General features: G+C 40.7%; 2 protein-coding genes and 1 pseudogene across 6 annotated transcripts; 2 read left to right on the forward strand and 1 right to left on the reverse strand.

Annotated features, from left to right (window-relative positions):
• Positions 1 to 537: 537 nt before the first annotated feature.
• On the forward strand, positions 538 to 13,216 carry LOC122653481. 4 transcript variants are annotated; one of them, XM_043847327.1, is made up of 8 exons: positions 545 to 920; positions 1,037 to 1,135; positions 1,306 to 1,465; positions 1,567 to 1,746; positions 3,520 to 3,654; positions 4,052 to 4,134; positions 12,587 to 12,680; positions 12,785 to 13,216. In XM_043847327.1, the coding sequence occupies exons 1-8, from the start codon at positions 667 to 669 to the stop codon at positions 12,866 to 12,868; spliced, it is 1,089 nt and encodes a 362-aa protein (XP_043703262.1). In that variant the 5' UTR covers positions 545 to 666; the 3' UTR covers positions 12,869 to 13,216. The 4 variants fall into 4 exon arrangements, 3 of the variants coding, with proteins under 3 accessions (XP_043703263.1, XP_043703262.1, XP_043703261.1); XM_043847326.1 differs by having other exon boundaries at positions 1,306 to 1,463; positions 1,562 to 1,746; XR_006331819.1 differs by lacking the exon at positions 4,052 to 4,134 and having other exon boundaries at positions 539 to 920; positions 1,306 to 1,463; positions 1,562 to 1,746.
• A 3,611-nt stretch (positions 13,217 to 16,827) lies between these two features.
• LOC122654335 lies at positions 16,828 to 20,772 on the forward strand. Of its 2 annotated transcripts, XM_043848389.1 has the most exons (3): positions 16,873 to 16,946; positions 17,183 to 19,353; positions 19,390 to 20,772. In XM_043848389.1, exons 2-3 carry the CDS (start codon positions 17,211 to 17,213, stop codon positions 20,499 to 20,501), a joined length of 3,255 nt encoding a protein of 1,084 aa, XP_043704324.1. In that variant the 5' UTR covers positions 16,873 to 16,946; positions 17,183 to 17,210; the 3' UTR covers positions 20,502 to 20,772. The 2 variants fall into 2 exon arrangements, with proteins under 2 accessions (XP_043704323.1, XP_043704324.1); XM_043848388.1 differs by having other exon boundaries at positions 16,828 to 16,946; positions 17,183 to 20,772.
• Positions 20,773 to 22,681: 1,909 nt separating this feature from the next.
• On the reverse strand, positions 22,682 to 23,152 carry LOC122654126 (annotated as a pseudogene).
• Between the last annotated feature and the right edge of the window lie 1,301 nt (positions 23,153 to 24,453).

Below are 24,453 nucleotides of genomic sequence, written 5' to 3' on the forward strand. Positions count from 1 at the left end.
GTTACATTCTCGTTCAAATTTAGATTTCTACATATTAATCCACGGTGGTTCAAGTTCTAACTCAAGCAAACACTACGACCAATGACGAGAACAAAGAGAAAACCTTCGGCGCTTGCATTAAGAAATCGAGGCAGGTGATTTCCTTTATACCCTTTAAAAGAAAAGGAATAAATCACTTGGTAATTTTATACGTGAAATTACTTTATTTACCCTTCTATAAAGTTAAAGTAAGTTATGCTAAGGGATATAAAGTCGGTTTACAAATTCTGTGAAGGTTACAAACAGACGCTCCCGGTTTTGTTTTTATAAAAATTTTCTCTCTTAGAAAATATTTGTATTCCTCTTACAACCAAACGGAGCATAAGGAAATAATCTCCCTGTCCATATGAACTATTTGGCAGGAACCAAGAAACCCCGATTTGAATCATCCGGAATCGGGATCGGCCGTGGCCAATTCCGCCGAGCCCTAAAATTCCCGATTGGCGTCCTATTTTGGGCTGCTGCTTCGGAAGCAGAAGCTGTGAAGTTTGAGCTTCGAATCGAAGAGCACCATCTGCTCGATATTTGAAAGCTTCGCACTGAATGCCAGACATGATAAATACTGGAGATGATTTGAGAAAGGATGATACAGTGAATGGATGTTGAACGGTTGAAGTGTAACTGTCCATGGCCTTATTTCTGTCTCTGGTCTCGCGGAAATGGTGTATTTCAGCCTCTCTTATGATACAAGCTCGAACATTTAGATCAAAGGCGGCACTGGATGCCCTGTTAAGAGCTGCTGAAGATAAAGTCCCCAACCTTGTGCTATACAACTATCCATCTTTCTCGGGAGCATATGGAGCTCTTTTCGCTCGTCTCTACCATTCCCATTTCAATCTACCTTGTCTCATATTGCCCTTCTCCTCCGTCGAGCCTCTCAGGTTTGATAGAATCTTACTTCATCTTCCATCTTTGTTTGTTAATTTAAGTGGTCTATTTATTTTCCTCGGTTGTGGAGTTCGTCTCTTAGGTTTCTTTTTTTGTTTCTTCATCTTAGGGTTGAAGATTTGCATTTCGAAGGCTTCCAGACGTGTTATCTTGTCGACTTTGTTGGACCGAAAGGATTCGCAATGGAGCTTTCACGATTCATGGGCCGGTAAGCTTATATCTTTTCTTGTCTTCCAATTGTCTGAAATAACCTAATTTGTTTTTATAAATTAATTACGTTTGTAAATTCATATAGGTAGAGTTATTTTGATGTTCTTTATCTCAAATGTAAGTCTACTAGGTAGTTTAGCTTATTTGAGTAAAGTTTGGTTCAATCAGGGTGACAGCCTTTGATCACCGAAAGTCTACACTGGCGAAGATCTCCCCAGCAGAAGATTGTCCTACAAATTTAACATTTTATATTGATGTCGAGAAAAGTAGCTCAAGCGCTGCCTATGACTACTTTGCTAATAAATGCAAAGAACAGGAATCTGCAGGTGTAAGTAGTAGTAGTTATTATGGTTTAGACCGTAGTTGCTACTTGTTTCTTTTAATGGCTTATTAATTTATGCACAAGGCTTCTGGCTTTATTTGGAACAGGGAGCGGTTCCAGGCTTATTAAACCGTGAAGACAGAGATTGTCTAGCAATGGTCCTCAGATACATTGAAGATGGAGATCTTCGCCGGTGGAGCCTACCTGACATCAAAGCATTTAATATTGGACTAGGTGAACTGCGTTCGAAGCTGAATTGCATCACTAATCCTTATGTGTTTGATCAGGTTCATTATATTGACTATACATTATCCCGTGATTGTTCAAGGATTTTGTAACATTCATTGCTAATGCTGGCTTTTCCCCCTGCTCTTTGACTTGCCTTGGAATGAACCAAGGCAGGTGAAGGTTCTTCTTTTATTGGAGGAAGTGGGTCTTTTGGATCTGGAATTAATGAAATCTTGTTGAAATTCTTCCATGTGCAATTTCTTGAGATAGTTGGAAACAACACAAAATAACCATATCTGAGACTGGAGTGGTTGACTTCATGTCTGTCTACAAATATGAGCTGTTTAATGGGTTAGTTGTCGACTGTTCCCTGGTTCAAAGACATTGATACTGTGTTTCAATGGAAAGAAATTCCAAGAAGGGGGACGGAAGGAAATAATTTTTCGGGATCCACTTATACTTTAGTGTCATACTTGTGTTTGGATTGTGAGAAGGTTCTTGCCTTTATTTACAGAAATCTTTTTGTGCTGTTGATTTCTCTTTCATTTGATCATTGGTTTGTTTCTTGCACAATGGCAGGATATTGATAGGCAAACCTGTACAATCAAATACATACATAGATAAATGGTTCCTTTTTTTTTTTTTAAATCATTAGGTATGCTATCAAACTCAGTCTTGGTGGGAGGATATTGAAAAGGATTGATACTGGTTATTTTTGTAAGAACATTTTAATTGCTCAGTTGAGAACTGGACAGAAAGTTCGAACCAGCATGGTTCTCATTGAACCATTCAAGCCGAACTATGAACCGCCAGTCTAGTCGAACTGAAAGTTGGGCTATTGGGTAATTATTAAAATAAAAAGAAAGACACAAAAACAGAATAAAAGAAGTATTGAGAGTTTTAGCCCTACCTGGTCATCTACACTCCAAAGGTAGCTTTGGGCTTCTTCCAAGAGAGAAGTGGAAGAGCGAGACCCAAAATCCGGTCATCTTGACAAATTCTGATGAGAAACGATGGTCAAGAAACACCATCTGGCTACCATTGAACATCTTCAAGGATTGATCTTCCTTTTATTCTAATTTCTAGTATGTATTCTGTTCTTACATTTTATCTATTTTACTTTTGAGGTTTTCCATTCCCCCCCCCCTGGGTTACAAACAACACGACAGGCCCATGACTCGACTCAAATGAAAATTTTATAGGACAATAATACGACCAATAATGATGTATGGAGCTAAATGTTTACAATGAAGAAACAACAAATAAACAAACTTAGTGTAGCTTAAATGAGGATGCAGAGATGGATGAGTTTTTTTAATACTAGAAAAGAAAAAATGAGGAATGAACAAGTTGGAGCTAATTTAGGAGTAGCTCCGATACATGATAGGTTGTGAGAAAGTCGTTTGAAGTGGCATCGACATGTGCAATGGAGGCCTTGGATGTTCTAGTATGGAAGGGTGATTTGATTGAGATTGGAGGAGCTAAAAGAGCCAGGGATAGGGTGGTACGCCTAAAATAACTCTAGGAGAAATGGTGAGACATGCATAGCTTAGGTCTAGTGACAAATGGCTTTGAATATAGTTGATTGGAGAAAAAGAATCCATGTAGCCAACCCCATTTAGTTGGGATACGCTGAGTTGAGTTCATAATTGTCAAGGCGTCGTCTAGGCAGATTTTGTGGGGTTTAGGCGACTGTCACCTTAGTGGTATCGAACCAAGTTTGGCCCATTGTTAGTTTGTGTTCCTTTGTCAGCATCATCTTGGTAGTTCAATTTCTGAAGTCATAATTTATTGTCATTCTTTAATTGGCTTCAAGCTGTTCCTGTATGCAGTTACTGGAGATCAGTTCTATGGATTTAATTGCAAAGGGAATTTCTTATATTTCTGCACGCCAGAATGCTGCAAATAAGTTGCTGGATAAAGCTTTCAAGGTTCGATTGGGGAAAGGATTCTATGGGGAGTGTCTGGTATTATTTTAGTCTCTCACATTTAACTGGCAGATTTCATTACTTATTAACATCTGGTGTCTAGTGTTTCAATCAATGTATTTAAGGTGGTGGGAACCAGGCATTTTTATACATGTACTGATTGGATCATGAACTTCTACTCAGGTCTTAACCTATTGACTGATAATAGTCAACTAATTGTTCACTGTTTTGGAAATGTTTTTAAATGGAAGTGGAAATACCCTACTGTATTTATTGCTGTAGCTCTTTGTTTGTTGCTTTTGCTTCCTTTAGGGCTCCTACTTAAAGAATACAAACTACATTAGATATCATTAATACTGCTTGTTCCCTATTTTTTATTTTTATTATTATCTTGGAAAGTTCTAAGCAAGCTTGATTGGGTTTTTGTTGTTATTAGGGAATTAGAGCTGATGGAAATTCTGACTTAAGTGATGAGATTGGCAAGGAACTTAGTGTAAGGAGTGCTGCAGCTGGTTTAAGGTGATTTGTCTGAGCAATGTGTTTTTGGACTGACAGTACTAACTTTCTTTCATGTTATGAAGTTTTTCTTCTTCATGTTTTTTTTTTAGGTGGGCATCCAAACTGCCGAAATATTGGGTTGGAGTTTGGATTGGTCTTCGACCAAAATCATAAGTTCATAACTCGCATATGCAGTATGGACCATCAAGTTTGACCAGATGCTGTCTGCATGAAACTGGTATTTGATGATGGGGATTGTAGAGCAGTATGAGAAGTGGAGTTATTCTTCCCCCCCTCTTTTGTTTGGGGGGGGGGGGTGGTTAGAAAATGAGAAAACATTCTTTTCCATTCAATATCTGTTCAGGCTTGTCACTTTTTTCCCTATTCACTAAACCTAGGAAGGAAAAGAGAGAAAAGGAAAAGGAGATGACTTTTGGTTAGGAATGATAATGGGTAGAATCAATAATGATGAAACTAATCCACCACCTTTAGAATTGTTGGAAACTCCCAGCTGAACTGGTTCTTGCTGCAACCCCACATTACTATTACTCACTCAGCCTTACCACTACTATATGAGGTCGGCTATATGGATCCTATTTCTCCAATCAGCTCTATTCAAAGCCATACAAGATTCCAGTCCTAAGCTATACATGTCTTTCCTCTCCACTTCTCCTATGGTTATTTTAGGCTTACTTCTATCTCTTTTAGCTCCTTCAATTTGAAAGAAATCACTTCTCCATACTAGAGTATTCAAAGGCCTCTGTTGCACATGTCCATGCCATCTCAAACGAGTTTCTCGCAACTTATCATGAATAAGGGCGACGCCCTGGATTGCTCTAATTTGTTCATTCTTTATTTTGCAACCCCATATTAGGAAAGCATCAAAGGAGAAGCAAACTGATTTAATATGCGCATATTCCTAAATCTTAACGAAAACTTATGTGGGGCTCTTCTTCTCCAACTCAATGGGGAACCATATCAACCTTTTCTTTGGGCAGCTTTTTTATTTTGTGTTTGTGTATGGATGGCCCAATATTTGGACACACTGGATATATTCAGTCAATATACCATGTCCTTGGAAATCCAGTGCAAGCCAAGAGAGTAATCCTAAGGATCTGCTTCAAAATGAGTTTGAGTTTGGTACTAAGCCATCTCATTTCTCCAAACCCACGTCTTTCAAATCCTTTCCTTTTCGTTCCACGAAAAAAAGGTATCATTGGAAGAAATTCCATAAAAAAGACTTCCCAAAAAACTCTTCTTCGTCCAAGAACAAATGTTTTACCAAAAAACGCTTTGTTTCTAAACGTACCCCTTACACTGGTAAAAAGGATAAATCTCAATGTACCTGCTACCTCTGTAATGCAAAGGGCCACTTTGCTAATGAATGCCCTAACAAATCCCAGAATGCCCGTAAAATGATTCGTTACCTAGACGAATGCAACTACGAGATTCTTTTCTGGTCCGACGTATCTGACCCCACAGAACTTCTCTATGAAGTCTTCTCTGAATCGGATTTCTCTGGTTCTGATAACGACTCGTCTGATTTCATCTTCATGGAAGACGAATCCACTACCGATTCGACTCCTGTTGCAATCCAACCGATTCCCTCTTCTGAAAACGACTCGGTTTCTCTCAAACACCTTATTCGTGAAGATGTCTCTTTTGACCCTAATCTCTTCACTAAGCTAAAATCCATTAAACATGACGAGGTTTACAAGCTTTCCAAGCTTAACCTCTGGTCTCGACGTTTCTTTGACCAAGCATGTGGCAATTCCACTGCTCAGTCTACAGATGACGCGTCTCTTGAGATCTCCCTGTTCAATCCGGCTCAAATCCAACGATTAGTAGCCAAACATCCTCGTTTGAGATCCATTCACATTGGTCTCATTCAGATTGAACTCACGGCTCTCTTTCGTCAAGGCATTGACACCCCTGTTGTCACTGCTGTCATAAATATCTTTCATCGGTATGTCACAGCCGACACCGATATTTTCTTTCAATCTAATCAAAATCCCAAAAACTACACCTATGTTACGGGCCATTTTGATTTTTCTGGTTTCAAACCTTATATGCTCGATGTCCTTATGGATACCGGTGCTACCGGATGCATTTGTAAAACAACTGCACTTCCTGGCCATCTTTGGGAAAAATTAGAACAACCCACGTATATTAGTGGTGTTTCGGGTCCCACAACGACCCTTGAGTATCGAGCTCACAATATCCCAATCTTCTTCCAAAACAAGCGATTTATAATTCCAAAAATTACTTGTTTTCCCACTATGCATGGTGATTTCATCCTTGGTACGAACTTTATGCATAAGTATCTACCGTTCATCCTGCATTCTGATTCTGTTCAAATACACCATCCCTCTGGTGATGTTTCTCTTCCCTTACTCCTCTCTCACAAATCTGTTTGTGATGATTTCAGTTTTACTCCTCAAAGGATTTCTTCTTCTGTTCTCCAACAGGTTCCCTCTGTTGATTGGTCACAGTCTGTCACCTCTGCCATTTCCCATTGGCTCCTTGACAAACTCTCTTCTCATTTTACTGACCAACCCCTCCTTCATTGGGAAAAAAGCCCTCGTTGGTGTTCTATCCAACTAACTAATCCTAACACGATTATTAGGGTAAAACCCATCCTTTACATCAAAGCCGATATCGAAGAATTCGATAAACAGATCTCCGAATTATTGGCACTCCGACTTATTGAACCTTCAACAAGTCCTCACTCTTGCCCTGCTTTTATGGTACGCAATCATGCGGAAATAAAACGTGGCAAAGCCCGTATGGTTATAAACTACAAACGTTTAAACCAGCACATTGTCTTCGACGGATATTTCATTCCGCGAAAAGACGTTCTTATCCACCGTGCCAAACAGGCTAAGATTTACAGTAAGTTCGACTTAAAATCTGGCTTCTGGCAAATTAAGCTTACTGAGGAATCCAAACCTCTCACAGCTTTCTCCACTCCTTTTAATCGCCATTACCAATGGACGGTTATGCCCTTCGGATTATGTACTGCCCCTCAGGTTTTCCAACGTTGGATTGACTCCATCTTTGGTTCCCTCTCTTTTTGTGTGGCATATATAGACGACATTCTCGTCTTCTCCGATTCCCCTACTGAACATACGAAACACCTTCGTATCATCAGTGATTTATTCCTCAAACATGGAATAATTCTTTCTCCCACGAAAATCGAACTCGAAAAAACTCGGATCGAATTTCTTGGTCTCATCCTTAGTGATCAAGGCCTCAAACTCCAAGATCACATCCTGATTAAAATTAAGGATTTTCCTTCTGTCCTCCGTGACAAACAGCATCTCCAACAGTTCTTAGGCATTTTGAACTATGGACGCACTTACATAAAAGACCTCTCAACTAAAGAAAAAAGTCTTTTATTAAAATTGAAAAAAGATGTTGACTTTTCGTGGACCCCATCTGACACACAGATAGTCCTTGACATACAGGCCGAGATTACCCAATCGTGTCCGTCTGTTTACTTCCCTCTTGCTGGTGATCTCTTAATATTAGAAACTGATGCTAGCAATGAACATTGGGGATGTGTCCTAAAAGCACGACCCCTCAAAAACCCTTCGGATGAACAAATTTGCGGATATAACTCTGGCAAGTTTACCCCGGCTCAACAGAATTATAATAACTATGAAAAAGAAATTCTTGCCATTGTAAATGCCATTCAACGGTTTAGAATTTATCTTTTACCTGAAAAGTTTCTCATTAGAACTAATAATCAAGCAGTTCGTGATTTTCTTAAAACAAAAATCAAAGAAACTAATTCTCGCCGTATTAATTGGGCCAATCTTATTAACCAATATCAGTATGAAATTGTACATGTTAAAGGTACTGACAATTTTCTGGCTGATTATCTTAGCAGGCCGCCGACGTCATGAATCCTCGGCATCCCCCGGATAAGGGTAAAGGTAAAGCTCACGCGACACCACATCGCAAGAGCAAAAAGAAAGCCTCTTCTCTTGGCTTACTCCCTACCCCCCGTGGTGGTATTCTCATTAGAGAACCCCAGTAATGTGCGATACCTACCCAATGGACTCCCCGGTTACATTCGAATTCCTGCCACAACAGCGGAATTCTCTCCTTCCCCTTCTCAGCCATTTAGTCCCTATTTCTTCCCCGGAAATAGTCAAGAACAGGACAGTCAGGATCCTTTTTATTTGTGGAATATACCCCCAGCCAGCTACTCCCAGATTGTACAAAAACAATCAGCGGCTAATATTCCGCCTTCACAATTTGGTCAGTCGGTCTCCAACACCACTGATTTCTTTCATCACGATGGCATACCTACCAAGTGGTACCATCAGTTGAACACTTTGTGGAAGACGCAGGTTGCCGGCCAGAAAAAGCCGTTTCGTACTGCTCTTACCGCCTTCTCCAAGGCTCTTGGATCTTTCTATGCCAAGCAGCTTAGCCTTCAGTCTATTGTACTCGACTCAATTAGACACACTGATTGGGACGATGTTACTTCCCCTGAGAAAGTACACAGCTTTCTTCAGATTGCAGATTGTATTGAAGATCATTTAAAAGATGCTCTCTTCTATAAAGCATACAAAATCTGCTTATATTTAAAAGCTAAAGAAATCCTTCCCCGGGAAATATTTCCAATGATTCTACGTCATTTGGATCATGACCAATACCAGCGCTATCAAGATTTTATGCTGGAATTTCCCAAAAATATAATACGGACTGAACAACATAATCAGTACCGCCTTATCTTCTACCCTGGCTCCGAACCATGGAGTATTGCTGCTGTTGAATGGGGACTAGTAGGCCAACTGGTCTTCTCTAGTGATAATACTGCTGTCCTCGACCAATTGCCCATGATGATCAGAACTATGATCGCCCATGCTGTCGCCAATTGGAGATTCTCTGGTGGACTTGAATTCACCATTTGCAGCACCCTCGGTTGGCGTGAACGCGAACGCTTCTTCCAGCCTTATCAGCTCTGGCATCTCCGCCCCGCCTCCTGCTACTCTTTAGCAGAACCTTCTCTTGTTACAGACGAGGCCGAAGCTCTGCATATTGCTAATTTGCAGATACATGCGGAAAACCTGTACAAACAGTCCTTGATCGCCTTACACAAAGAAGCTCTCGGACTCACTCATCCCAACGGTTGTCCACGATACCGTTATCTTGTCTCAGACGGAAGACGACTCTTCGTCACCCAGTTCATGATGGATTACGAGATCCCTGATGAAGTTGCTGCCGATACATTCCAACTGATCGACCAACTCCAGACACTCTCTCCCGTCCTCGACATCCCTGGCACTCTCCTCGCCGATGTTGCCGAAGCCGTTGAAACCATGGCTGCAGCCGACGCCGCCGAACTCGCTGCTCAGGAAGCCGCCAATGAGGCTCTCCTCAACGAGCCCAATCCTCTCTTTGCCGGTCATGACGACGATGACATCAATCTTGGATCAGACTAACGTCATCACGACATCAGCATGGTCCCATGGATAGTGCAGCCGCCCTACGTCACCCGACGTCAGCAAACGTCATGCGCCGCCCTACGCCACCCATGACGTCATCTGGACCCATGAACAGTGCTGAATAGTACCAGCCGCCCTACGTCAGCACATGTCAGCAGTTACTATTCCGGAATTGAAATAAATTTTTGGAATCCGTAACCGACCTCTCCTCTCTATATAAGGCAACTCTTTTCTTCAGAGAAAGCAGACCTAGCTCCGCCAGCTCTCGAGTTCCACCTCTCGCCCTTCTCTCTAATCTTCTCCAATCTTCTCCTTCTCTTTCTCTGTATGTAAATTGGAACACTGATGGTACCACTTGGTAGGTATGCCATCGTGATGAAAGAAATCAGTGGTGTTGGAGACCGACTGACCAAATTGTAAAGGCGGAATATTAGCCGCTGATTGTTTTTGTACAATCTGGCAGTAGCTGGCTGGGGGTATATTCCACAAATAAAAAGGATCCTGACTGTCCTGTTCTTGACTATTTCCTGGGAAGAAATAGGGACTAAATGGCTGAGAAGGGGAAGGAGAGAATTCCGCTGTTGTGGCAGGAATTCGAATGTAACCAGGGGGAGTCCATTGGGTAGGTACTGCCGCTGTTACTTGGGGTTCTCTTTTAATACCACCACGGGGGGTAGGGAGTAAGCCAAGAGAAGAGGCTTTCTTTTTGCTCTTGCGATGTGGTGTCGCGTGAGCTTTACCTTTACCCTTATCCGGGGGATGCCGAGGATTCATGACGTCGGCGGCCTGCTAAGATAATCAGCCAGAAAATTGTCAGTACCTTTAACATGTACAATTTCATACTGATATTGGTTAATAAGATTGGCCCAATTAATACGGCGAGAATTAGTTTCTTTGATTTTGGTTTTAAGAAAATCACGAACTGCTTGATTATCAGTTCTAATGAGAAACTTTTCAGGTAAAAGATAAATTCTAAACCGTTGAATGGCATTTATAATGGCAAGAATTTCTTTTTCATAGATATTATAATTCTGTTGATCCGGGGTAAACTTGCCAGAGTTATATCCGCAAATTTGTTCATCCGAAGGGTTTTTGAGGGGTCGTGCTTTTAGGACACATCCCCAATGTTCATTGCTAGCATCAGTTTCTAATATTAAGAGATCACCAGCAAGAGGGAAGTAAACAGACGGACACGATTGGGTAATCTCGGCCTGTATGTCAAGGACTATCTGTGTGTCAGATGGGGTCCACGAAAAGTCAACATCTTTTTTCAATTTTAATAAAAGACTTTTTTCTTTAGTTGAGAGGTCTTTTATGTAAGTGCGTCCATAGTTCAAAATGCCTAAGAACTGTTGGAGATGCTGTTTGTCACGGAGGACAGAAGGAAAATCCTTAATTTTAATCAGGATGTGATCTTGGAGTTGGAGGCCTTGATCACTAAGGATGAGACCAAGAAATTCGATCCGAGTATTTTCGAGTTCGATTTTCGTGGGAGAAAGAATTATTCCATGTTTGAGGAATAAATCACTGATGATACGAATGTGTTTCGTATGTTCAGTAGGGGAATCGGAGAAGACGAGAATGTCGTCTATATATGCCACACAACGGTTCGTCGAACTTTTCGAACCAAAACCATTCGAACACGAGATCCAACCTCGTTTACTCGATTGGCATGATATCCAACTTCCCCAGGAATGGATGCTCTCCGATATTCTTGATACCCCTCAAAATATCACTGCTCCTTCTCCTCCTACCTTTGAACTACAGGCTTCTGGAAATAATCTATATTTCCGCCGACGTTCTACTGGTTCTCCTTCCTTAGCTAGAACTGCTAGTACTCCTTCTCTTAGATCCGCCATACCCGGCTCATCTAATACCTCGATTGGCTCTTCTTCTCGCCATTCAGTTTCTTCTTATGTTCCACGCAATATGCCTGGATTCCACTCGCAGAACTGGATACCTCCTTCTGCTCGAGCATTTAAAGCTCCCCTTCGTAAAGATTTTTCTGCCACCGATTCTACTGCTGTCCTAAATATCTTTCATCGGTATGTCACAGCCGACACCGATATTTTCTTTCAATCTAATCAAAATCCCAAAAACTACACCTATGTTACGGGCCATTTTGATTTTTCTGGTTTCAAACCTTATATGCTCGATGTGGAGCGTCAGTCTACAAACCTTGGTCCCTTTGGCATTAGTACTAACATGGATGATTTCAACTGTTCCTTTATTACAGTTTTCTTACTCATGCCAAAAATCATTTTAGGCTGCATTTGACTTAACTTATTATAGCTACCTATCAGCGTATGGCTTAAAGCAGCTTGCATTGGTTTTCTGATCATTGGATACCATTATCAGTTATCGTTATAGCTCATAAATACTTTATAAGCTCCGATCTTGGCTATATAGCAGTAGCAGTGTTTCCAATTGCTCTTCCAGTAAGCTAGAATTTGAGTTTATCTTTCAATAAACTTATTAAACATTCCCATTGGCGTGCTTCCAGCAGGAATGCAAATATATATATACATGCACACACTCCAGCAGCTTGAGGGGTAGTGTTAAAGTGCGTATCGTGGTTCTATTTCATAGTTATTCCATGGGACAGTGTACCATGAGACAATATTTAATAGCTGAGTTGTATACTAAGTTATTGTTTCTTTAGTTTGTTAGTTATTAGCTATTTCCTATTGTAATTAAACTTAGTAGTTATTCACTACTATTGCTCTTAACTCATTGTAATTGATCTTAGACTTTTAGTAGAATTTGTACTAAGAGTTGATTCTTATTAATATAAAGGAGAGAGCTAGTGGATGATAGAAGCATTCACTCTCTATCGTGTTATAGCTTAACCACCTCAGTCTCAGTTCCAGCTCTCTTCTCTTCCTCCTCTTCTTCTCTTCATTACTGATTCGTTAAGCTTTGGTATTGTTACACTTTGGAAATGAAAAATTAAGTGTACACTTGCTAGTCTAAGTACATGGCATCATTGTTGAAATACTTGGTTGTGATGGCAGGCCCATAGGTGCTGTTGTTTACATGCAACGGAACAATCTTAAAATGTCCTTGAGGAGTATGGATACTACTACTGATACCTCTGAAGTTGCAAAGGTATGTATCCTTCTGCAGCTTGTGTATGTTTTTCTACTTTACGTTATTTTTATTTTGATCTGGAATTTCTTACTGTTGTTTACTTTGCATCTGTAAATATGAAGGCATATGGTGGAGGAGGCTCTAGGAGTTCTAGCTCCTTTATAATAAGGATGGATGAATACAACCAATGGATTTCAGTGAAATAATCAAAAATATATCAGCTGTGAGGCCATCCTTGAGAGGAGTTGCATGCATCAGATAACATCTGTTAATTTAATAAATACAAGAGGGAGAGGTGAAGTTTTCAAACACTCTCTGCATGTAGAAAGCTAGTGGTCTTGCTCCAACCTTAACTTGTACTAAAACTATCTATGCTATGCTAATATATGAAGGAAATCAAGCATCTAGGGACTGACAGCTTCTTCAGTTGAGATTGTTGTGTTATCCCTGATGCTATCTTCTCTCCAAACATGTGCCATGGAATGCATACATACCTCAAAACATTGCCACTTTGTTAGCCCCAATGCAGCAAATATTTTCAAACATTAGTGCAATAGTACTTCATATGTCAAGAACTTGTCCATGTGTTACTCGTCTTTGAGCATGAAAATTATGATGAGAAGCAAACCTGAAATTTTTATTTATTTATTTTTTTTGGATAAAGAAAAGCAAACCTGAATTTGTGTATGTTCTCTTCAGATTTGTTCCAGACATGTAACAAACACAATAATGACCTTTATTTATATATCCTTTGCTTCAATATTTTTGTAAACAAATAATTTCTTAGAAATAATAATATTTTGAGGAACTAATTTGGTTTCTTAGATTATGACAATTGTTTGCAACCTAATCCCTTGATGATAATTAAAATTTGTTGGCTTCGTTATTATTAGTTTTAGGATAATGGCATCTGAGGTACCTAATGTTCTGTGAAATTGCAGCAAAGGTGCCCAACTTTTCACATATTCTGTTTGGGGTACCTAAACTAAGATAACATTACCAAAATTAATAGTTTTTGTAATTTCCAATTTTATCCTTAATATAACCTTACTATTCTTCTTCTCGTAAACCAAGAAACGGCACTCGTCATCTTCCTCCTCTGTTCTGTAACTCCTCACTCATCAATCCCGTGTCCTACCCTATCTCCCACCTCAACAATTCTTCCCCACCCCAACACTCCCCTGGCGCACCCCCATCTCTCACTTCTGCTACCGTTGTTCCATACCCTCTACCTCTACAAGTTCATGTTCCTCATAGATCGCATATTTCACCTCTTTAGCCTGTTCTTTTTTAATCTTTTCAAGTTTTGCCCCAATATCCTTTGTGCATGCACTCTTTAGTGAAGGATAGGCATCAGTTCCATGAGCCATCAGAAGTTCCTTGCCATCCTTCGTTATGGTCTTGCTAATGGGCAGTAGGAATATTACAAACCTTGTACCTCCGACCTAAAACTTCTTTCCTTCATCACTAAAGGGGAGTATCAAAGGGATGTCAATTCGGCCCGCCCAACCCGAGCAATAGGGTCTCAGCTTTTTTTTTCAGGTGGGATTGGATTTAAATTTTTCCTGGCCCTGGTAGGGTCGGGCTATTCCTGGGTTGAGGCCTTGGGCTGAGCTTGGCCCTGCCCAGCCGAGCCCTGCGTCTTTCTGTTCCTCACTCCAATTTATTGAGACAAAGGGAGATTTTTCTCTAAAGGAGGTCGCTCTTTTTTCTTCTTCTCCATTACTTCTTCCTTCTCCGAGTAGGGCTTGCAACCACTTTCTCCTTGTTTTCTTTTCTCTCACTTGCAACCCATCTTTTTGAACCCTAGTCACCGACTTCCTCTCCTTCATTTTGGTAGGGTTTTGGCTTCTTCGATTTTTAAAGGGGGTCGTTCCTTTTTCTTCTTCTCCATTACTTTTTCCTTCTCCAATTAGGGCTCGCAACCACCTTGTCCTTGTTTTCCTTGCTCTCACTTGCAACCCATCTTCTTGAACCCTAGCCATCGACTTCCTCTCCTCCTTCATTTTGGGAGGGTTTTGGCTTCTTCGGCTTTTAGGGGTTTTGGTTGTTTCTAGTTTTTGAGGAGGGGGAAGAAATCCCAAGGTGACGGTGGGAAGAGCACCTGGGGATCCCTTTTTCTTCTTCACTTCGAGCCCAAGGTGAGATTTTTCTTTAAAGGGGGTCTCTATGGGTTCAAGGTAGTTTGGTCTTTATTTATTTTCAGGGGTATTCTTATCCTTTTACCTATTCTAGAACATTCTATTATGTAGTATAAACAAAGTAGGGCTGTGATCTCAAAGTCACAAGCCATTATCCCAAGAATTTCATCACTATGTTTTTGGTTTTTGAGGAGGGGGAAGAAATCCCAAGGCGATAGTGGGAAGAGCACCTGGAGAAGTTTTTGTTTGCGATCTAGCTCCGAGGGTCGTATCCCATTTTTCTTCTTCACTTCGAGCCTAGGCAGAATCTGAATGGTAGTGTGAGAGGAATTTGATGTCACTCGGAAACCTCTAGATTTGATCTTATAAAGATTTTTTCCCATCCCCCAGCTACGTATGTTCTTCAAATCTTTATTTAATTAAATAAATTCTCATATCTCTATTTTCCATTTTGATTATGAAATAGTTGAATGTTTTTTAAGTCTTGTTTCCATTTTTGTTTGGCTTCATTTGTATCCATTCTTTTTGAACGCTTGATTTGCATATGCATTGGTACGATGGATCTCTGTAATGATTTACCATGCTCTAATTTGAGGAGTTCTGATGGAATGGAGAGGCCCTATCTCTAGAACTGGGTGTTAAATGACAAGTTTATGAAGAAATTGTAAGTTGCGGGAGTTCAAATGGAGGTCGAATCTCTCTTATTGCCATTGCTACAATGTGGGTGTCTGATCTGAAACTAGCAGATTAGGGTCCAATTCAGGGTCAATCAGAGCCAACCTAGTCCGACCCCATCCAGTCAAGGTCAATCAGGGTTGGGCCGGACTAGGGTAAACCTTGGTAGGATTGGGCCTAGGTCAAGAGTTTGTTAGGCTTAACAGTACCGGGCAGGTCTTGGGCCAACTTTAAGACCACTAGGGTTGGGCTGGGGTTTTAACATGCTCTGCCCAGCCCGATCTGTTGACACCCCTAATCATAGCAAATTTTTAATAGACGAGAAGGGACCTTTAGTTTTACTCATCCCCAATGCCCAATCTCTAGGTCCCTTTAATTTGCCACTTAACAAATAATACAATGGACAATTTCCTAGATCTAAGAGATAAGAGAAAAAAATAATTATAAAATAGGTTTACAAGATAAGTAAGTATACAATAAGGGAAAAGTTTTCATACACAGTCGTGTAGACCGTGTATGTGAGAGGGTGGGAGTTTCAAGGCATTAATCAATGGATGCAGATTTATGAGTTTTTCAACTTTTTATGGGACTCTCACATACACGGTTTACACAGCGTATGAAAACTTTTCCCAATAAATAAAGTCAAATCTACTTGTATTTTTTTCCCGCATATTTAAAGACATTATACAATTAAGCTGTGGTGTAACTTCCTTAATTGTAATGACAAAGGCAAGATTCAAAACATGAAATCAGATCCCCTGCTGATAATCGGTCCCAAAAAAACTTAGAATCATCTCTCAGATTTGAAAACTTAACGAATCTAAAGTTTTAGATCAAGAATCGATGGGATTGGGATTGGGATTGATCACAGCAGATTCCAATTGTGATCAATCCCAATCCTAATTGGCCGATTTGACCGATCCGATTCTGATTTTTGAAACGGTGCAAAGAAGTTAATGTATCCATCTAAAGGTTGAGATCGATTGGTTCGGTTCAATGGAATATGGGCAAGAAGAATACAGGAAATGTTCCCATGAAAATATCGTACTACAACCGTTGGATTAGAATCTGAAAGATATTGTTGATCATCTAAAATAACATCTTATCCAACTGGTGACATGTCCATTAGCAACTCCATCGTGTCATCCTAAATCAAAGCCCAAATAAATACTTTCTGTTGCATACGTGGAAACCACCATTACAGACAGACAACGAAATATGCTCAGCTTTTAATGATTTCCGATATTTCAGTATTTGTTGGGTCGCTAAAAATCAGTTTTTCGCGATATGAGGAGAAGAGAATTTATAAACCCTTTTGTTTCCGTATTTGTATTCTGTGTATGTTTGTGTTCTCGCTTTCTCTCTCTCCCCTGATCTCCCCTTCCTTCACTTTCACATGAATCGATTTCTTTGCAGATCCCACAAAGTTTCTATCACTGGAGCAAAAACACATCGATTTCGTCTTCAGGTACTCATGTTCTTACGTTTTTTTTTATTTTTCTCCTTTCCCATCTCGTATTTTATTCTATTATGTTTTTGTTGCTTCTCTTCTCTCTCTTACTTTTTTTCGATTATTTCTTTGTTTGGTTTTTTTGAGTGGATTTTTTATTATGATTTCTTTCGAACCTATCCATGAAAATCAAAGCCCTGAGATGACTAAACAATAATTTTTTCTCTCTCAATCTTACCCAGTGGTGAAATCAGAGTGCTTCTCTGAAACATTTCCCTTGGAATGGAAAACCCAGAAACCCTAGCGGACGGCGGGGTTGCGTCGGAATCAGCTAAAGCTCAAACCATGGTAGAAGAGACCATCAAAGTTGAATCTGGGGTGGACGGCGGGGTTGCGTCGGAATCAGCTAAAGCTCAAACCTTGGAAGAAGAGACCATCAAAGTTGAATCTAGGGTTACCAATGAGACCTTGACCGGACATTTGCCATCGGATGTTCGAGGTGACGGAATTCAAGAAAATGGTATTAGGGTTTCCATAAACAATATGGAAGGTATTGGCGGTGACGCAACGACTCGGATGGAAGGGGTGACATCTGTGCTTGACAAGGAGACAGATGGAACCGGGATTGGTTATGCGGTCCTGGATGATGGAAGCCGGGTGGCAGCAGTGGAGTTGCAAGAGAATGGTAAAGAGTTTGGTTTTCCTGACGAGAATGACAAGAAGATTGTGGAGGGAAATGTTAGTGTTACTGTTGTAGAGTCTGGTTCGGCAATGAATGAAAACAAGGAGAGTAGTGTTCCCCAGATATTGCCGGAAATCGTGTTAAATGGGGATGTCTCTATTGAGTTGAACGGTGGTGACTCTACTACGAAGATTGAAGTATCAGGGGACGGTGTACCGCTTGTCGTAGAGATTCATGGTTCCTGTGAGGCGTATGAGAAGAGCTGCGGGGTTAATAACACCGTGCTTAAGCCCGAAGGAGGTTTATTAGCTGAAAATGGGGAAAATCCAGATGATAAATTCTCAGGAAAGTATGTGCCCATGGTGGAGACCGAGAAGATTAACGGTGTGGAAGACAAGGAAGAGAAAGAAGTAGATGGTGGAGAAGAGCAGGAGGAAGTATATGATCAAGAACATGAGTTCTCAGTTGGTGATTTTGTGTGGGGCAAAATTAAAAGTCACCCATGGTGGCCTGGGCAGATCTATGATCCTTCTGATGCATCTAAGTATGCTGCAAAGTGCCGTCGAAGGGACCGTCTCTTGGTAGCATACTTTGGCGATGGCACTTTCGCTTGGTGTCATCCGTCTCAGTTAAAGCCTTTTAAGGAGAACTTTGAACTTATGTGGAACCAAAGCAATTCTAAGAGCTTCGTTAATGCTGTTCAGGTGGCTGTGGATGAGATTGGCAGGCGTGTAGAGTTGGAGATGACTTGTGCTTGTGTACCAGAAGAAATCCGAAACAGATTTGCTAGACCATTGGCTGTGAATGCTGGAATCAAGGAAGGAGTATCTGTGCCAGATGGTGGGATTGGTGAACTCACAATCACTCGGTATGAACCTGCTAAATTTCTTGCCCAACTAAGCGATGTTGCAGAGGTTGTTTCAGTGAACAGTATACTGGAGCATAAAGTGTTATGCAGTTGTTTATCAGCCTTCTATCGTGCCAAAGGTTACCGGCAATTGCCCATGTACTATGAAGCCGATGGAATCGCCTCTACTGAAGACTCTGCTGTAAATGAAGAAATGTGTAAGAGCATTTTAGATGGTCAGGAGGGGGAATTGAACCTACATCCAGCTGAAGTGGAGTGGCTTTCTTCACCGGTAGACCCTGAGATTGGCAAATATTGCAAAATTTCATCCCAGAGGTGGCCAGGGAGTTCGGATGACAAGTTATATCAGAGAAAGAAGCAGAAAAGCATGGCTGAACTTTTGGCAGGGGATGTCGATGTTGATCATCGGAGGAGTGAGAGTGATACTGCCGGTGAAGTTATCTCAGGTAAACCAGCATCTACTTCAAAGAAAAGGAAGAAGAAGGACTATGAAGATGGCATTAATGTAGCAAAAGATTCAGGTGGCAATAATAAGGGTCTGCAAACTAAGAAGCTGAAGAAAAGGAAGCTTTCAGTATCTATTCCAACTGCAGAGGAGAAATTCTCCGACATTGACAACGATGAGGGAGCAGATGAAGCATCTTTGATGAGCTCCTCCCCAAGGGTGAGGAAGAAGAGCAAATACTTGTCACCTCCCTACACAGACCTAAGCAGGGGGAAGAGCTTGAATTCGCCAAACGTTTCTCAAACAGTGTCTCCGAAGGCTTACAAAGTTTCCTCTATAGTGGAATGCATCCGTAGAGATGCAGATCAGCTTACTGGGACCCCTCCAGTCATAAGGTGTAGCGGTCAGACTTTTCAGAAGAAACCCTCTAAGCATAGCGGTCAGACTCTTCAGAAGAAACCCTCTGAGGAGAGTGGTGCTCAGCGCAAGACATATGGTAACTTAAGCCCTCGAACACTGAATAGTGGCAATTACAAGAATAGTTTCATGGAAGGCAATGCTTTTATGGATGAAATGTTCTCTGACTTTCTTACTATAGCTTTGGATCCTTTTTATCTAACGGGGATGCAACGCTTTGATACATTCAAGAGTTTCTTTTCCAGATTTAGGAGCTCTGTGTATCATAATAAATCCAAATTTAAGACGGACAATGAACAGTTAGCTGTTCGAGGCAGTAGAAAAAGGAAGTCCTTAGAGAGTAATCCGGGTTCATCTGGGCAAGATTCCCATGCAACTGATCGTCCATCTTCTGAACCTAAGTCTAAAAGAAAGAGTGGAGAAATGGAGAAAGCATTTCCACAGAATCCCCGAAATGAATTGCCACAAGTTGATGGCACATCAGGTTTGCAGACGGACCATAGCAGAGAGGAAACCAAAGATGAATCTTCTGCCGCATCAGCTCTTCTCTTGATATTTGCACCAGGAATCTCTTTGCCTTTGAAAGATGATCTGATCACAATATTTGGAAGGTTTGGTGCTTTGAATGAAAAGGAAACTGATGTATTGAAAGATTCAAATTGTGCTCGGGTTGCCTTTGTGAGGAGCTCCGATGCAGTAGAAGCCTTCAACAGTTCCCAAAAGGTCAGCCCCTTTGGACAAGCAGTTGTTAATTACCGTCTTCGTTATTCATCTGCCATTTCTGGGGCATCAGAACGCGATGAAAGCTCACATCTGCAGCCAACCCCTCTGCCCGTTGAAGGAAATGAGCCTTCAGCAAACCCAGCTGCTTCCAGGCTGTCTGCCATTTCTGGGGCATCAGGACTTGATGAAAGCTCACATCTGCAACCAACCCCTCTGCCCACAGAAGGAAATGAGCCCTCAGCAAACCCATCTGCTTCGAGGCTGACTGCTGGTGACACTGCACCTCTAGATTTTATAAAACAAAACCTTGAGATTATGACATCTGTGCTGGAGAATTCAGGAGAAAAAATATTACCGGGGGTGAAAGAAAACTTGGAGGGTGATATTAAAGGCCTCCTGAAGAAATTAAGCACAATGGATGACTCTTCCTCGTCTTAGCTCCAAGTCTATCATTTGGAGTCATTCTCTTCTACCCTCTTTTTCCTTTATTTGTTCTCATTAGGCTGCTGCTGCTGCTGCGCATACTTAGAATAGAGTTTGTTGGAGTCTATATTTCTTCCTTTGTAGGGTGACTTATCGTGAATGTGTTCAGTCTAGGAATACTGGATTTGGTTCTTTAAAGTTATTTAACTTGCTAGTCTCTGATCTATTCCTTGTAATTTAGTGGTTATGGTTTCCCTAGTGGAAATACCAAGAATCATCCTCACAAGTTCAACATTTTTCAAAAGCTAAAGCAACAGCAAGTGAGCTTAGAATCTTATAACCTTGAAAACAGCATTAGACCGGGGAGCTTTCGTATCATTTTTTTGAGAAAACCAAGCATACTACAATATGAAAATACAACTAGAAGTAAAATTGCATTATATTTAACACTTCAAGATGAAGAATTGTTCTTCAAGTGTAGCATCTATAGTTAAAGATGACAAACCAAGTTTGGAATAATGTCTGAGAACAGTTTTAGAGGAACAAGAAATGCATAGTGTCCCATATGCGTCTGCAGTAAGCAATCTAATGTATGCAAAGTGTGCACAAAACCAGAAATCACCTTCGCATTGGAAGTTTTGGAAAGCTTTCAAAAGAATCATGGTATATGACATTGGAAAACAGTGGAAAAGTGCTGAGATATCTTCCCCAAGGCACCAAGGATTATATGTTAGACATATCGACATGTTAATGGCATGGAGTTGATTGGCTATTCGGACTCAACTACGCTGGATGTGGAGATACATGAAGATCAACTTTAGGATATTTACCATGATTCAAAAGCTTCCTTTTCCTTTGCTGCTATTAGTGGAGCCTGGGCATGGACTGTTAGGATTTGAAAACTATCAAGGTTCAGCAACCTAGTTTGGCAAAACTAAACCTGAAATTGAAGCCCAAGGAAGTTGACTCCATCCATCCAGCTCTCAGGTAACAGCGGATCGAGAAGTGCATCACTTGACATTGCATGTTAGAACTCATTAATGGCCACCATGTTTGGGAGCCTGGGCATGTGGACCTAAGCTATCAAGGTTCAGCAACCTAGTTTGGTAAAACTCAACCTGTAATTGAAGCCTAAGGAAGTTGGCTCCGTCCATCCAGCTCTCAGGTAACAGCGGATTGAGAAGTGCATAACTTGACATTGGCATAGGCTGGCATAGGCTGGTGCAAGCGAGGATTCATGATATGAAAATAACAGGGAAATAGTGATTGTCTAAACCACCAAGTTGCAACATTGGGTGCAAATGAGAGCTCTAGTTGCCATTTTCTCCCCATCCATCGAAGGTAGAACCTTCTTACCTACATCATCATTATCAACAACAACAACAACAACCAAAGTGAATTAGATGAATGTCCACTTTTTCAAATAGCAGGTAACCAAAAAACAAGCATAATATCTCCTAGATGCAAAAGCACTTTTCTAGTTTTTGTTTTATTTGTTGTTGTTGAATATCCTTTCTATTTTATTCCTGGATATGAAGGGAACATATCCTCATATTACTGTATAATGTGCCCCTCTCCAGTCTCCACTCCCTCTCAGGTAGCAGCTCCTAAGGGAACTGACATCTACTAATAATTTCTAAAGCATTATTCTAACTGATTAAGAGTATTGATATGGACATTTCCATAAAGTTTGGAGGCTTTGGAGCAACATTCTATCATTCAATGTAGATTGCAGTACTAAAAGCACAGTATCCGTATGCCCAACTCCACTAATCTCTGATTATAATTGTTATTCATCTTGATAAGACATTGAATATTTTGTGCATGTTTGAAATGCAGTTCTGAAGCTCCTTACCCCATAGCTGCGACACCAGATGCGGCTTTTAACTGCTCCATAGTGCCTTCTCTATAGTATCTCTGGTCTCATTAGTAATCCCAAGTTTCAACAAAAATGGAACCTTTTTTACCAGGTATTTAGCCTCTTTAAATGCTCTTACCTCTTTGATCACCTTGATATTCGCCACTACATCAAATTACTCTAACTTTACATCTGTCTTCTCTGCCTTCTTCTCCTGAGGCTCAGATCCAGCAGCAGTTTACACTGTGGACCCAAGACAAAGCCTTCTGATGAAATTGGCTGTATTGGGGATGCCTAAGCTTGTCTGTGAGTATTGGAAATGCAGTTGTGAAGCTCCTTACCCCATAGCTGCGACACCAGATGCGGCTTTTAACTGCTCCATAGTGCCTTCTCTATAGTATCCCTGGTCTCATTAGTAATCCCTAGTTTCAACAAAAATGGAACCTTTTTTACCAGGTATTTAGCCTCTTTAAATGCTCTTACCTCTTTGATCACCTTGATCTTCGCCGCTACATCAAATTACGCTAACTTTACATCTGTCTTCTCTGCCTTCTTCTCCTGAGGCTCAGATCCAGCAGCAGTTTACACTGTGGACCCAAGACAAAGCCTTCTGATGAAATTGGCTGTATTGGGGATGCCTAAGCTTGTCTGTGAGCACAGGACCAATCTGTTTGAGTTCTTCAGGAGGTAGAGCAGAAATATATTCAGCAAGTTTTGATGATCTTATCAAAAGGTGGCAGCCTAAGACCATATGGATCATAAAAAGCAGGTGCTTGTACCTCTTGGCCTTGGGATCTCTAGGAACAAATCAGGCTGGAATGTTCTACATTGTAGTGCTACAATTAAGAAAGAGTGGAGGGCCACATGAAAGAAAGAAATCTTATCCCTATTGATGCTTCAACGCATGCTTCCATTGACCCTCGCACTGACATTGGGGCCACGTTCCCAGACAGACATCTCTCCCTAAGAAGGGAAAGGTTTCTTTGAGCCAGTCGGGTGAGGGGAGTATTCCAATGGGGAGTGTGAAACATGGTTTGTCAATAGGGGTGGAGAGGAAGGAGAGTGTCAAGAGGAGAGAGATTGCATACTAATGATCAGTGTGTCAATAGGCATGCATGGACATACATGCGATGCATGCCACTACATGGGAGAATATGATCGAACTAGATTGACACCTGGTTAATCCAAAACCATGCCCTCTCTATCCAACAATCATAATAGCCACATCATCTATCCCTGTGGAACAATGTTGTGAGAATGCCACATAGGAAGCCCTTCCTGCTTGACTGCACAAGCCCTTTTCATTGTTATTTGTTTAAAATATAAGAATGGTGAATATATTTGTACGCAAGAGATTCTCCCATTCCGTCAAATGGGGGGCAAGGGTGTTTATATCATTTCGAATGGACATTCATGCTAGGTTGTGCATAAAAACTGTAACTTTTTCCTGTAAAAAAAAATCATTCAAATTTATTTTGTTAAGGAGCAGGAAACAGAGAAGATGGGGGAGGGGTGATTTGAATATTTCAATAAAAATTTGTCCTTTGAAAATCAAATTCCGTCCCCTTCACCTTTGGTTGAATAATTTCTGTTGCATTTTTTTTTTTTAACGAGGAAAAATTGAAAGAAAAACTGTGGGCATTTATTTTGTACTAAAAAATGACTGAAAGACAATGGAGATGCAAACATGAACTCTCTAGATGTTCAAAAATCCCAATTTGTTAGTGAACTTTCCATAGGGTCATTCTCTTATGCTGGCACCCATCTCCTCCAATGAAGACTGAAAGAAGAGAAAGATTGGTTCCATCGACTGATGAAATAGGCTATTGAAGTCCGGAACTCTAGATTTTAAGATATTAGTACACTTATCTTGCACTCCGATCGTGAGAGACCATTGGTAATATCACGGAGAAACCAGGATGGAAACAGAGTGGGGAACTAAAAATAGATACACATCATATTATCATTTCCAATAATGCAAGAGTTTTGAAATGCTTATTCCCAATTAACGCTCATGATTACTTATCTTTAGAACTGTGTTATTCAGAGTTTTGAAATGCTTATTCCCAATAAACGAAGAGAAAATAGAGAAAATTGCTCTTATTTATT

The sequence above is a fragment of the Telopea speciosissima genome, chromosome 3 (genome assembly GCF_018873765.1).
Source record: "Telopea speciosissima isolate NSW1024214 ecotype Mountain lineage chromosome 3, Tspe_v1, whole genome shotgun sequence".
Lineage (NCBI taxonomy): Eukaryota > Viridiplantae > Streptophyta > Magnoliopsida > Proteales > Proteaceae > Telopea > Telopea speciosissima.

Bases quoted from the DNA above. Each gene is read 5' to 3' on its own strand.
- LOC122653481 (XM_043847326.1), top strand. From the start codon at position 667: ATGGCCTTATTTCTGTCTCTGGTCTCGCGGAAATGGTGTATTTCAGCC. The intron at 3,655-4,051 runs GTATTATTTTAG...TGTTGTTATTAG, and splicing joins GATTCTATGGGGAGTGTCTG to GGAATTAGAGCTGATGGAAA. The intron at 4,135-12,586 runs GTGATTTGTCTG...TTGTGATGGCAG, and splicing joins AGTGCTGCAGCTGGTTTAAG to GCCCATAGGTGCTGTTGTTT.
- LOC122654335 (XM_043848388.1), top strand. From the start codon at position 17,211: ATGGAAAACCCAGAAACCCTAGCGGACGGCGGGGTTGCGTCGGAATCA.